At 41.4% G+C, this 15,476-nt stretch overlaps 1 protein-coding gene and 1 non-coding gene across 2 annotated transcripts in view; one reads left to right on the forward strand and one right to left on the reverse strand.

Annotated features, from left to right (window-relative positions):
* RP1 (RP1 axonemal microtubule associated) overlaps positions 1 to 15,476 on the reverse strand; it is a 219,783-nt gene that overhangs the window by 67,658 nt on the left and 136,649 nt on the right. Inside the window, exons 32-36 of the mRNA XM_056854917.1 lie at positions 13,913 to 14,132; positions 8,740 to 8,894; positions 7,650 to 7,863; positions 6,520 to 6,710; positions 5,221 to 5,431 (exon numbers count right to left, since the gene is read on the reverse strand). Coding sequence (XP_056710895.1) covers positions 5,221 to 5,431; positions 6,520 to 6,710; positions 7,650 to 7,863; positions 8,740 to 8,894; positions 13,913 to 14,132 — 991 coding nt within the window. The remainder of the gene's footprint in view (positions 1 to 5,220; positions 5,432 to 6,519; positions 6,711 to 7,649; positions 7,864 to 8,739; positions 8,895 to 13,912; positions 14,133 to 15,476) is intronic.
* Positions 14,488 to 14,560, forward strand: TRNAV-AAC (transfer RNA valine (anticodon AAC)). The gene has a single exon. It is a non-coding gene; the product is annotated as a tRNA-Val (tRNA).

Raw genomic sequence — 15,476 nt, forward strand, 5'->3', positions numbered from 1 at the left:
CAGATAGTAGTGGAAGTATGTGTTTAACCCTTTCCCTTATGTTGTTTCCTAAGGAAATTGACCCCTCCCCCCCCAGTTTATATACGCTCTGTAGCAAATACTTATGCTACCAACCTCTGAGGTAGACAGCTGCTATGGGGAGGAATTTAAATTGGAAAACTGACACACATGGAAAGAATAATTATATATCAGCTCCTCCCACATTTGAATTAGCTCTTGTACACTTAAAAGAAAAAAAAACCTGCTCAAGGATGCAATGTATATTCTGGCTCTTATAATAACTGGATTGTTGAAATGTTTAAGCTGAAGTATCTGAATATAAACAATGGTATTCCATAAAAGCTTATATGGCACTTGGGCCTCTGCTGTTAGAGCAAAACAACAAGACAGTTCAAGAATGCAATACAACAGGAACTTTTTTGTATGTAGTTCCTGCTGAAATGAATAGGGATCATACAAAAGTTCTGAAGTTGATAAAATTTGTTGCATTTCTATCCTGCTTTTTCTCCAAGGAGCTTGGAACAGTTTAGACCATTCTGCTGCCTTCCATTTCATCCTTACGCCAACCCTGGGAGGAAGAGTGATTGGCTCAAGATCACAATGCAATCCTAAACAGAGTTACATCATTCTAAAGCCACAGACCTAGAATGGCGTAACTTTGCTTTGGACTGCATTACTAGTGAACTTTACGGCTGTGTGGGCATTTGAACCCGGTCTTCCTCAGTCCCAGTTGGGCATCTTAACTGCTATACCACACTGGCTCTAAGATGCCGAATGTAGTAACATAGTTATTTTTTACACAGCAATGTCAGAAGTGCCACCTAAAAGCCTTAAGGGTGAGACTGACATTCCCCTACTAGTCTCAGACTACAGCTCCAACAGCAGGGTTGCCAGATCCCTCTTAACCACCCACGGAAGGTTTTTGTGGTGGAGCCTGAGGAGGGCGGGGTTTGGGGAGGGGATGGACTTCAATGCCATAGAGTCCAATTGCCAAAGCAGCCATTTTCTCCAGGGAAACCGATTTCTATCGGCTGGAGATCAGTTGTAATAGCAGGAGATCTCCAGATACTACCTGGAGGTTGGCAACCCTATCCAACAGCTTCTTGGTCAGCATTTCCTCAGTAGGCAGTAGCTTTTGTTCATCCCCCCCCCAAAAAAATCTGTCTACCTCTTCCTCTAGCTGTTCAACCCCCTCCATAACCTTTTTGAACTCCTAGCTGCATAACTGATGGTTCTGATGAAAGCTGCCCATTGGTTTTAAAACCTGATCCATGGTCCACAGCTGCCCATGGTTACATCAGTCTACAAATTGCAAAGCATATATTATATGAAAGAATTCCCATGTATGAGAAAAGGGCACATTATCATATGAACTGCAGCATATGTAAATCAGATTCAAAAATTGCTGGCTCAATCCTATCCCTGTTTACTCAGAAGTAAATCCCACTGCTTTAATAGGCTTACTCCCAAGCAATTGGGTAAGATTGCTGCCTCTGGTTATGACAGTATAAAGTTATATTGTTTTTTTCTTTAGACTTTAATGGTTCAACTGCGTACAACTGGTCAGGTAAAGATACGTTTTCTATGATCCTTCCCCAACTCTTTTTTGTGGTAGTTTATAAAAACTATTAGTAACTGGTAACACACAAATTAATGTGTTTGATTTGTATAATTAGCAAACAAGTTGTGTATTATGCAAATTAACTCAGATTTTGGGCAACTTGAATATTGGCAAACCTAATCCCAATGCAATACAAAAAAGTTCATTTTTCAGATTATGTAATACACTGTTTCTCCCCCCTCCCCCCACATACTTCTTTTACAGGATGCAATATATTAAAATGTAGTCATGGTAAAGCAATTCAGAATGGAACCACTCTGGTATATGAATGGGCAAATAGTAAAAAGCCCACAACCAAATGGTAGTGTAGCTGAAAATTGCAATTCTAAAAGCACTTACTGGGGAGAAAGTCCTACTGAACTCAATGGGTTGGGATTTTTGATCCAAAACAGATCACTCTCCTTCTTCTCTTGAACCCACAATCTCCAGCACCCCCTGAAAAGCAATTCCTGAGGGACGAGGGACTCCAAGCCTGTCAGCCCCCAGAGTTCATTTCCACCACTGCCATTTTAAAAAATAGCTGCCGGTGTGATACCACTTCCAGGGAAAATCCAAAAGTGACATCAGTCATCTCTATGGTTTATCAGTCATCTTTATAGTTTTACCATAGAGTTTCTGGCAATTTCTAGAGAGGTGTGATATCACTTCCAGGTTTTCCAGGAAGTAATGTCATGCCATTGCCAATGGCTGCCCCCATGTCCCCACCCTCTGGGTCTCCTGCTGCTTCCCAACTTTCCCTGACAACCCTAAGGGGCCCTCAGAAGCAGAGAAGGATACATCATGGGGCTCTGCAGGTTGATGGAACCTGGGCACTTCTGCAAACAGAGCAAGCACTTATTTGGGAGGCGGAATCCCCTCTTCTTGCTGAAGCTCCCCATTCTGCATCCTGCTTAGTTTCCAAGGTCCTCCCAACCTTCTGAATCAGCTTGAGGGGGAGGTGCAGGGGACTTCAGGGGAACAGAGAGAAATACATCCATAAATGTCTTCCGTTCATGGATTATATGATCCAGTTCCCCAGAACTCACTTTTGCTTAGGATCACACAATAGGACTGAGTTTAGAAAATGTCATACGAGAAAATGCCATACTAAGTCAAATTAGTCCCTTGTCATTAAGGCTGCCAACTCTGAGTTGGGAAATTCCTGGAGATCTAGGAGGTGGAGCCTGGGGAGGATTGGGTTTGGGGAAGGGAGGGACATCAGCAGTGTATAATGTCATGAATTCCATCTTCCAAAGCAGCCATCACTTCTTTAACAAGCCTAAATTATTTAAAAAGATTGTATCATTGATATACAGGTTTTAAAGGCCAGTGCTACATTCAGATTGCAAAATTAAAATGTGAGAGAGACTGACAAATGAAGGAGCTATATCTATCCGAACTACTAATAATGATGTATACCATGAAAGAACATTTGGGTTAGCTATAACTTGCTTGCTCTTAATGCTTTTATTTGGAACAGGAGGGATTACTGATGATGTGTGATGAGAGACCATTCTTTGAAAACTGCTTTTCTCTAAGGTATGACTTTGCTTATTCAGGAACTTTTCTCCACATTTTGCACTAACAGCGTCTAATAAATTATATGATTCTCCCAGGAAAGCAGTCAACGGATGGCGTGTGCAAGAGAAAGAAGTCCATAAATTCATTTCCTAGTACTGTTTTTTTCCTGTAGATCTTGGATTTGCCAGCAACACTTTGAACTGCAACCTTTTACTTTATTGTTTTCAGGAGAAGCATAGAGCAGCCTGGATGGTTGGTGATTTTTTATGTCTTTTGTGATTATAATCTTTTTGCCATGGAAGAAAAAAAGGAAGTCTTGCATTTAGACTTAGACTTCTTCTGTGGGGGTGGTTCCAATGAGCTTCATGAAGCCAACAGTTGCCTTGGCATCGAGAACAGAGCCAGTTGGCAATGTCAACCCCAAGGGAACTGAACCTGAAGAGGGACTGCAGGCCCTCTGCTCCTGAGCTCTAGTTAGAAGCTTGATCTTTACTTGGAGCTCCCAAAGCCTTTTCCCACAGAAATGCCTTCAGCCTGGAGGCTTTCTCTTGCCGGCTTTGGTGTGAATTGCTTGCATATGGAGCAAGCACTAATATTATGCGACTTGCCGAGGTACTGAAGGCAGCAGTCGTGGTCAGCTGACTGTGCCATTTTAAGCCTACATTCTGAACATTTCTTAAACTGAGCCATGTTCAGAGAAAAAACTATCAATGCTTAAAAACTACCCCCCCCCAAAAAAAAAACTATCAAGAAGCTGCAAGGCATTACCTCAGGAATCAGAGTCAGAAACTGAGGGTTGCAACAAATGAAGAATGATGAATAACTTTTTTAATAGGTTCTGATTAAGGGTAGAAAGAGGCCAAAGAAAGAAGCTGAAGAAATACCGATGAGGTTGAAGAGTTTCAGAGGTAAATTGTTAGAACTGGAGAGAAAAGCATCCTGTCTCCACAGCTGCGAAGAGAGGAATGAGGGAAGGAGTATTCTCCCCACCTCCGTCACATCATAGCCTCACTGTATGCCACATTGATCAGGCTACACCTGGAGTATTCTGGAGGCCTCACTTCAAAAAGGATGTGGAGAGAATGGAGCGGGTGCAAAGGAGAGCAATGAGGATGATCAAGGCCTCTGAGGAAAGGCTGAGGGAATGTTTAGTCTGGAGAAGAGGAAGTTGACGGGGAGAGGGGACATGATTACTCTCTTTAAGTATTTGAAGGTCTGTCACTTAGCGGAGGGCAGGGAGCTGTTCCTGTTGGCAGCAGAGGATAGGACTTGCAAAAATGGTTTAAATTATGGGAGAAAGGTACCGGCTGGATAGTAGGAAAACATTTTTTACAGTAAGGGTTGTTCAGCAGTGGAACTGGCTACCTAGGGAGCTGGTGAGCTCCCCCTCTCTGGTAGTCTTCAAGCAGTTGTTGGACAAATACTTGTCAGGGATGCTCTAGGATGATCTTGCATTGAGCAGGGGGTTGGACTAGATAGCCTATATGGCCCCTTTCAACTCTATGATTCTATGACTTTATAATTCTATGATTTAATTATTCTGTGTGCTGGTTTGGGTTGGCTGCACATTGGAAGAGAGGGGGAATGCTCCAAATATTCTAGAAAGACCTAGAAAAGCTTTGGAACGGAGCTCCACTGCACGATTGCATAAACGCAGTCCTATGTGTGCCTGCACAGAAGCCATGAAGATGAACCAAGTTTTCACAGAATTAACAGTGCAATCTTAACAGCACTTTCCTGGGAGTAAGCCTATTGATGTAAGCCCCACTGAATAGGATTCTTAGGATTCTGGGCAGACCTATTTACAATTGTTCTCTAAATCTCATACATTCAATAGGGATTACATCCTAATAGTATGCATAAGATGGCAACCTTACATTGCAGTCCTGTGGGCATTTACTTTAAGAAGTCCCATTAAACTTAACAAGATTTACTTTACAGTAAACATGCATAGCCATTCACAAAACTTTAGGGAAGGAGAGGCTTTCTAAATTGAAGACAAAATCACTGTCTTGGAAAGTTGGAGAGATCTTGCAATACCAGATGTGTAGGTATATCCAAGGACTTCAGTCTTCACAATGAACACAGATTTAGCTTACCAGGCAAAGGATCCTGGTCTGCAGAGAATGTTGGCAGTTCAACACATATCTCTTCATTGGGTTTGAACCAGCAGTCAAAAGTTAACCACATCTCCTGGTTGGTGCCTGTATGTTTCATATGTAGCAGAGCTAAATGCCAGGGTTCTCTCAGATGAGTTTGCAGACCAGACACCTGAATCTTGTAAAGGGATCCAATGTTTCTCAGCTCATCCTGTGTGAGAAAAAAAGTTGACAGAAGGTTCGTTCCTGGAAAGTGTAACACAATTCACCTGTCAATTGCATTTGATTTTTATCATTCTCAACCACTTAAAGCAACACTCCACATATTTATCAAATGTCAATTTAAAATAGCAATAGTATCATTCACATGGCTGATTCTGAGCACTGTATTGATCATATTGAAATTTTCATATAACATTGGCAACAGAAAAGAAATTAATCCTATATTTATCCTATATTTTTAAAGTATACACACAAGATAATTGAGATATGCCAATGATACTAAAATAGCAAAGACTTGAAACGACTACGGCTGAAAGTTAAAAAAGAAAGTGACAAAGCAGGACTACAGCTGAACATCCAGAAGACAAAAGTAATGACTACAGGAGAATTACTTTAAGGTTGACAATGAGGAAATTGAAATTGTTGAAGACTTTCTATTCCTTGGCTCCATCATCAACCAAAAGGGAGACTGCAGCCAAGAAATCAGAAGGAGACTGAGACTGGGAAGGGCAGCCATGAAGGAGTTAGAAAAGATTCTGAAGTGTAAGGATGTGTCACTGGCCACCAAGATTAAGTCAATTCATGCCATCGTATTCCCTGTTATTATGTATGGGTGTAAAAGCTGGACATTGAAGAAAGCTGATAGGAAGAAAGTATATTCCTTTGAAATGTGGTGTTGGAGGAGAGTGTTACGGATACCATGGGCTGCCAAAAAACAAATCAGTGAGTTATAGATCAAATCAAGCCTGAACTGACCCTAGAAGCTAAAATGACTAAACTGAGGCTATTGTATTTTGGTCACATTATAAGAAGACAAGAGTCACTGGAAAAGACAGTAATGCTAGGAAAAGTTGAGGGCAGCAGGAAAAGAGGAAGACCCAACAAGAGATGTATTGACTCAATAAAGGAAGCCACAGCCCTCAATTTGCAAGATCTGAGCAAGGCTGTCAAAGATAGGACATTTTGGAGGACTTTGATTAATAGGGTTGCCATGAGTCGGAAGTGACTTGATGGCATTTAACTCACACAAGTAGCCTCTTAGTTTATTTTTTCATATAAGATTAAATACTGATTTACTTTGAGTTGTGTTGCCTTTCCTGAAATCTGAACAGCCAACTTTTTGCAATCCAGGTCTCCATAAAAACTGAAAGTAAGCTGCATGGGAGCTGTTTCAGTGTTCACATCGGACCCAATGATGTCCATTATCCACACCCCTGAGGACTGCATGTTGATTTGAGGATGTATTGAGACAGATGTCAGTCTTTTACCTGAGATAAAATCAAAGCAAAAAAAGCATCGAAAAGTATTTTTAAATCTTTTAATCAGACAGTGGAGGTAAAAAAAAAACCCAAAAGGTGTGGGAATGCACTTTTAAGTTCCACTGATTTCAATGAAAGTGTTACCCAGATGGTTAACTTTCTGCTGTTGAAATCAGTGGGACTTAAAAGTGCTTAACTTTGGCTGGATTGTGCTCACTACGATGTAGGTTTTGCTATAACCACAGCAACAGTTTGCTAATAATAACACATCTATACAGTCACTGCAATGTTTCTTTCAGATTTTAAAAACATAAATGTTTCTCCCCCCCCCCTCCAGGTTTTAAATCTTAGATTCAGAGCTGTTTTTATTGAATAATTGGGTTTTATTGGGTTTGCTGTCCTTTCTGATGTTAATTATTCAAGAACAGACAGCATCCTTCAGTGTCCTAATTAACTGTTTACATAGGGGCAATCAAGACCACCCAAATTCTACTATATCATCTGCAAACACTGTTTAGAGGGAGAGATAATGGCAAGTGGAGATAACAAATGGCTTCAATGAAATACACTCACAACCAGGCCATAAATAGGAAAGTGCTGTGTGATTCTGACAAGTCAACATATCATAAAGCAAAGCCTGTACAAGAGACATTAGCCAGCTCCCTGAATAGCAGCGTCAAAATCCCTCTGAATTATTCTGTTACAATTGCACCATTAACTCTGTAATCTTTTAAACAGCCCTGACTAAAAGGGCTAATATGCATTTTTGCTGGCAGGGCTCTTGTACTATTTACAACACTATGAGAGGAAAAAAATAAATTCAACAGGTAATTTTTTTTCTTTTTCATAACCATGTAGTTATGGGTCAAGGGTCACTTGATGAAGCACCAGAGCTCTGCCAGGAAAATGTGGCAACCCACTACTGGATTTTCTTAGAGTCAAACTCACCTATAGTTTTAATATCACAAACGGTATCATAGATTCCTATATGAGTATCCAGCCAGCTCCAGCATGGGAAGAGCCATTCTTTATCTGAGTTCTCTGATTTCTTCACTGTTATCATTTTCAGGTATATACCAGCTCCATACCCTTCTCCATCATGTCCTACAACTATCTTTTTCAAATGGCTCAAGGAGACAGCCTCCACCAAAAAGGAATCCACCTGAAGAAAAATCAACATGGCCAAATCTGTGGATACGTAAACCTAGAGATTGAAACCATGAACAGACAAGACAGGTTTTTCTACAAGCCTGAAAAATGCTGTTTCCTTGCTTTTCCTGCAGCCCAGCAATTTCAGGAAAAATTCTTTGTTACCTGAGTAACTTCTCTGCTGCACAAAGTCTGTGCTAGAGTCAGGGCAGTGGTGGTTACTTTTTTATTAGACTGTGGTTGAACTACAACTGAAGGTCTCTGGGTGAAAATCACCACTTAGCTATGAAGGTTACTGGGTTACCTCAAGTCAGTCATGTTCTCTTACTCCAACCCAACTCTCAGAACTGATGTAAATGTAAAAGTGGAGGAAGGAAGGACCAACTATGCCCACTTTCCTTCTAAGACAGACAGAATAACAAAGTGATTGATAGAAGGCTTATTCTGTCCAATTTGCAAAAAAAGAGAAAAAAATATGGCTCTCTGTCCGCAACCCTTCAGTGATGTCAAATAAAACTGACTCCTGGCATTCATTGCACAGACATATGATGTCAATTACCACCACAATATCTGTGCAAATGTGAATATAGGGGGTTAAATCCCGCCAGCTTTCTGTTGGCAGTAGCACATCTTTTCCGATCTTCCCTTTCCCCTTAGTAGCTCCTTTTGGCCCCTGAAAAAACTATATTGGGAAGGGATTGAGACCTGTGTGGACAAAAAGCCATGAGGTACAGAGGGCTCCAGTGAGAAGGGAATTGGGCAAGATTTTTAAGATTAAAACAGAATAATGTTGTTAGTCTTTAAGGTGCCACTGGATTTTTGTTTAATTTTTTTTGTTTCTTTGGTACACATTTTATTGTATTTAAAATATATTTTTCTTGCTTTTTACCTTGTTTCTTTGGTATTTTTCTCCAGTAATGAGAGAATGTTGCAGTTTCCTAACACCCGTATCTCCCCTTTCACCATAAAGTGTTATGTAGAGGTTTGCGAAGGTTTCTGACCCCCAGCGGTCTCCAGTGTGTACATAGATGATATATTTATGCACTATAATGGGATAAAAAGACTCATTAATACTGTACTGCTGTGTAATATATAAAATGATAGATCTGGAAAGGAAAAAAGACATTCTATTTTAACACTTTAACACATGGTAGAATCATTTGTCTCCCAACAAAATAAAATATCCCAATAGAACAGTTTTCAATTATATAATCTCACTTCAAGTGGTGGCTTCATATTAACCAGTACAGAAGTAAAATGGGGCTTTCCAGATAGAGAAGCAGGATTTCTACATACTTCCCAGGTATGCTGAAAAATGTTTGAGAGAAACTCCAAAATGGAAACACTAACCGTATGATGCATGCATTTTCCTCAATCCCTGTTCTCCCCCACAATCACTTGAGCTCTTAGAAGGTCTGCCAATTTAACTATAAAAAGGGTTCCTTTGGGGTTGTTAATTAGGATTAGGATTACTTGAACACTTGCCAGTTTGGCTCGCCTGTTTGCCACTTCTGATTTGGGGGTATTTGTAAACTGTTCTGGTATTTGTGAGCTGTTTGTTCCATTCAGCACCAATAAGCCCATCTAGAGATGACTCCCAATAATCATCCATCATCTGGACATCATCTTTGACTGCCTATTGAGGAAACTTTGCTGGATCCCAGTGTTGCTGCAACCCAGGAAAGTTGTGGGTTGAGGGATCAGAAGCTGACTCAGCTGAGAGTCAGCTTTGGAATATTACAGCCCTGGAAACTTTTCTGCCTATAAGCCTGCTGCTGAGGAAAAGAGGGAACAGGACAGAAGCTGACTCACAGCTGATACAGGTCAGGCGTCTGCTCTGCCTTCTCTCCAGTGCTGTTTTTGGGGCTGAAACTGCCTGGGGACCATGGAGAGGAGCCAGCAAATAACACACTTCCTCATCCCCCTCCCCAGGCTGTTTCAGCTGAAAACAGCACTGGGGAGAAGGCAGGAATTCCTTCTTCTCCCATGCCCTGATTCGAATTGGGTCCTGCTGCACTTTTACTCATGAGTTGCCACCACAAACCAGCATCTGCAGTATAGCTGCAAGTCCCCCTGGTGAACTAGTGCTGTTTGTAATGTCTAGTAGGGTCCCTGATCACTTCAGCTTCTAAACAAGCCTGTTTGGCAGCTGTTCACATTGTTCTGCCTCCTAGTATCCCTAAGGGGATCAGAGGCATTTCCCCCCAATCCAAATCGTTCCTTCCTCCTGGATTTTTAAACTGCTAATGGGCCATTCTCCACCATCCATAAACTTATGGGATCGGGGGAGGGGAGGCTGAATTGGGTCTGATGGGTGTACGCTCCCAACCAGGCCTATGTCCCATTTCTTTTCTTTTTCTCGTCAGCCAATACAGGTGGAGATTTAGAATATTAATTTTAAAAATTACTTTTGGTTAATTTTCCTTAAAAAGTGTTGGCTTGCTTGCATCACTACAGTTATCAATTTTTCACTATCTATGCATTTCCCTTTCCCTTTGTTCTTTTTTCCACTTACTGCTGGACTACTGCCAATGCTGATGTTCTGGGTGGGGGATGCTGCTGGCTCAGCCAAGTAGGTGGCTGGCATGCATCAAGAGCTCTCTCTGCCATCTGGTGCCTTGGAAGCTCTTTCTGATGTGTCCAAGGTGCCTCTCTTTGGTACACACCAGGAAATGCATCCCCATGATTATCTGACTATGATAATGGCCATGCTGGGGCCCACTTGTGGCCCCTGAACCAACAGTAGCCTCATGTGAACTTGAGCGAGGAAAAACCCTCATTATTTCTTTTTCTGTTTCCTCTGATTTCTGTGAACTTTAAACCAGATATCAAGGTACTAGAGTAAGGAAGGGCTTCTGATCTTAAGTGATACTAATGTACGACTTTTTTTTTTTAAAAAAAAGACTAGTTATAACAATTATATCTATGAAAATGGTTTTCAGTTTATTATTTGATTTAATTAGTTAACATGCACTTCCCTAGTTGGCAGTTAATAGTGTAATCCTAAGCATGTATATTCAGAAATGAGTCTAATTTAGTTCAATGAGACTTACTCTCTAGTAGCTGCTGTTTGGATTGATATGTGATTAAGGGTTGTATGCTTCAGCCCTGAATCTGAGCTCTATTGTCCATTTGGGAGGGTGCAGAGAACTCATTAACCCTTTGTGATTCCTCACATACCTCCAGCCTTATTTGTATAATGGGAATGTTGTTCTACATAAGAATCCGTCCCAAAATATATCCTGACCTCTTTGGAAACATGTTTTTCCCAAGATTTTTTAAATATATCCATGATTATATCCCTTTCTGTCCTTCTCTGAACTGGTTTATTTACGTACATGCATACAGTTAAAACCCATTTATAAAAGCATTTGCAGAGTTGGTGGCTCCTTTATGTTCTGATATTCTATTATTTTGTAGGTACAGCTGCTCCCCTTTTGGGGGGTTGTGCTTTCAACCTGGCAAACATCTCGATATGGTGTCTGTAGTGAAGGAAGGAGCACGTGTCTTTATCGACGTTCAATGCCTGCACAAAATATTCATTCCCAGTATTTGGCAACGCATACAACATAATTAGAAATTGCCACCTGCTGCCCATTTTTCTTTTTGTGCTGCACAGGATTGCTTTCTTTTGAGTTCATAAACAATATTAGAGATAAGCTATTAACAGCTCATTCTATGGTTGTACTACATGAAGGTCACGCCAGCAATATGCTGACATAATATTGTTGAAATGCTATGCCTTCCCAGAAAGCAAAGGTAGAAAGCAAAACGAATACATCAGGAGAAACAAAGGATAACTTAATCAGCACTGCCTGCCACTCCCTCAGAATCCCTGGCAACACTGCTGCTGAAGTGCAGTCACAATCACACTTGCCAACACCCCCATATTAAAACCAGCTAATGTACAATGATGGTCAGTGGTCCCATGTCAACCCCCATTCCTGTCACTCACACACGGTAGTAACTGCAGGAGCTAAAACACCTTCCCCAGTATACATTTCCAGACACAAGGCACCCTCAGATGGAACTGGACTCCTCCAGTATCCCAAACACAGCCAGACTACTGCAGTCCCTTTGTCATGGAAAGTGTCAAGGTCACAACAGGAATAAATGGATGATTTGTATCATAACCAGCCAGCTCCATAGCCTCATGTTTAGGAAGCTGCATACACTGGAAGCAAAATGGTGAGAGGGCTTCCAAGAGAGGCATCTGAGTAGCTAATAATGCCACACAGGTGTTGTTCATGACACTTAATGCAACACATCTGCAGTAGTGCCTGCAGGGGAACATGTATTTTGCAAGTGAGAAGCCACAACAAATGAGAGTCTATCGACTCAGAGAACGAAGCAACAGGAGCTACCTTAGCTCAGTGGAAAGAGCAATGCAACACAAAGTTGAAAATATGGATCCGTATGGCTCTTGCAAAGAGAAGTTAACCCTTTGTGAATCCTGCTACAACTATTGGGTTAAAAGGGAAGCAGTAACACTACCTGCCAACCTTCTCACTACAGGAGCCTTTGAAATCTTACAGGGGCCAGACCATGACATGGCCCTTTGATCTGCATGAAACTCATATAGCTCAGAACTGAAGTATTTCTATTTGGAAAAGCATACAAGAAACCTCAGGTTCAACAACTGGCTATGGTCTCACAGGAGAACGGGCTGAGAAACATCACCTATACACATGGACTCCTGAATAAAATACATTGATAAAGCCAATCAGGGCAGTGCAAGGACCAATAATCTCATTCAGGCCATGCATTCGTACCCACAGATGACTTTCATGTTGCTGAGTATGTATTCTTCCAATCTAGCCACACCTCCCTTTTTTCAGTTCACTGACTGCTAATTATGCACTGCTTGTTGTTCACCCCTGCTTTATACTGCTCCATAATTTGGCTTGTAAAATCAGCAAGTGAGATTTGCTAGTGTTCTAGGGCAAGTGCAGAACCCTCCACCCACATTGTGATGGAGTATGGAAAGGAACAACTCGCTGGCCACTCCCACAGAAGGTGTCCCATTGTAGCAGGTCAGCTGCATAAATAACAACATATGCTGTGGCTAGTTTTCACTCAGCCATGACAGATATACTAATCAATATATCTAATTCCAATGTGGTCCATCTGTGGATCCTTAAATTCGGAAGCTGGGGCCATGAACAGACAAGATAGATGTTTCTAGAAACCTGGAAAAAAGCTCCAGGTTTGCAGAAAAAGCTGAAATCTAAAAAAGGAGGGTTAACCCCCCAAATAATAGAAGCAGCACATGTAGCTTTAAGAAACAAATGCCCTCAGTGGCCACGGCCAGGAAACCACAACAGTATTGCCATTCTCTAAGCCTTGATTTTAATTAGTAAAAGGCAGGGCTCTTTCCAGGGCTAGGCCTGGCAGCAACCACTAAACAACTTGCTACCACACATCTTGCTTGATTCACCCAGGTCTGGCTGCTTGTTACTATTCAACAATGGCTACTGCACAGAAACCAGTGGGGTATAGTGGTCAAAGTGCCAAACTAGGATCTGGGGAAACTAAGTTTGGATCCTCACTCTGCCATAGGAGCTCACTGGATAACCTTGGGCCAGTCACTCGCAAACTCAGAATAACCTACTTTATAGGGTTGTTGTGAGGACAAAATGGAGGAGAAGAGAATGACTGTAAGCTGCTTTGGGGGGTCTATCATGGAAAAAGGTGGGGTGTAAGTAAATAAATAATAAATATCGCTAAAGATGTGGGAAGATAAAAGGTAGGTTGGTTAGTTGGTGGGTGAGAAGGAAAGAAGGAAGCAGGAAAAGGGACTGGATACGGGGGCTGCCAGTAGGAGGGAAAGAGGAAATAGTGTAACATAGTGTAACATACAGTTACGCATGGAATACAGGGATGGTTAGACACTGTTCCTTATTTAATTAAGAGGCATTTTCAGTCTTTCTGAAGCACTGCTTCAGAGCCACTGTGGCTTATCAAGCACTGAGGGATTTTAACAAATAGTTGGTTTTGCTGCACTGACTGATTCCCTTTCAAAGGCAAGTTCACATTGTTCCTGCCTTCTCTGCTATTTTTACCTGGTAAAGGTTTCTGGTTCTCTTTCACTGCAGGGAATTCTTTCACCAATACTCGGTGTTCTTGGCTAACAGAAAGCCAGCAGCTGCAGTCAAAGTTCACCTCCTGATTAGTGTGCAGCTCTTCCATCTGAAAAGACTTCAAATGCCAGCCCTTAAAGTCTGGCAAATCATCACAAGCCACCCGAACCTTATACACTTCACCAACATCTGCAGGTTCAATCTGCAAAAAAGAACAAAAAAATTGAAATAATGGACTGTCAAGATAAGAACCCATCACTTTTGGAGAGACTTTTCTATTATTTAAAATTTTTTATTTTGGAAATGGCCTTTCTACCTAATATTTTTTTTAAAAAAATTCAAAATCAGTTTAAAACAATGGACATAAAAATCAACATCCACAAAATAGTTGAAAGCCAAATATAAAACAAGAAAAACAGAGCATCGTTTAGCTATTAACAACAGAAAGAACAATAGAAAGAAAGTCTTAAGCTGGCACCAAAAAGCAACCAATATCCGTGCCTCCTGGTTACCTGGGAAGGGTGCACCATAAACACAGGACACCATCAGAGGTCACAGGGGCTGTGGCTCAGTGATAAGAGCATCTGCTTAACATGCACAAGGTCCCAGGTTCAATCCCTGGCATCTCCAGTTAAAGGGACCAGGCAAGTAGGTGATGTACAAGACCTCTTCCTGAGATCCTGGAGAGCAGCTGTCAGTCTGAGTAGACAATACTGACTTTGATGGACCAAGGGTCTGATTCAGTATAAGGCAGCTCCATGTATTCATTGGGCATAGGTCCTCAGTAGTCAAGGATGCATCACAGAATTTAAAACCTTGGCAATGCTACCCACTTTATCTGTCATTCCAATGAGAGATGACTTCATTAAATAATTAGTGATAGTAACTACTTCCTCAGTACAATCAAAATTAATTCATGTGTTTGTTGCTGTACTGAGATGCATTAAAAAGAGCTTATATCACAAGTACAGGGTAATGGCATATTTAACAGCTCAGGACAATTTTTTTTTTACTGGATCCAAACAACTTTTCTATTGGTGAAAAGGAAACGATGGTCCCCTTTGACTTACCGCAGAAGGTCTATAGATAACACAGGTTCTGAATGTGCAAAAGCAAGGAAGGACAAGATCTGTACTAAGCAGGGCAATTGGGCAAGATTCTGAGTAAAAGCAGTCTGGATCCAACGAAGAAGAAGAAGAAGAAGGAGGAGAAGAAGAAGGAGGAGGAGAGTTGATTTTTATATGCCAACTTTCTCTACCACTTAAGGAAGAATCAAACTGACTTCCAGTCACCTTCCCTTCCCCTCCCCACAACAGACACCCTGTGAGGTAGGTGGGGCTGAGAGAGCTGTGACTAGCCCAAGGTCACCCAGCTGGCTTCATGTGTAGGAGTGGGAAAACCAACCCAGTTCACCAGATTAGCCTCTGCCGCTCATGTGGAGGAGAGGAAATCAAACCCGGTTATCCTATTTAAATAAAATTTGTTCCTTGTTTTTACAGTCATACCAAGTCTTTCTGTATTATTGATGGACTGATGCTAGGTCCAG

This window comes from Euleptes europaea, chromosome 8 (assembly GCF_029931775.1).
Source record: "Euleptes europaea isolate rEulEur1 chromosome 8, rEulEur1.hap1, whole genome shotgun sequence".
Classification (NCBI taxonomy): Eukaryota; Metazoa; Chordata; class Lepidosauria; order Squamata; family Sphaerodactylidae; genus Euleptes; species Euleptes europaea.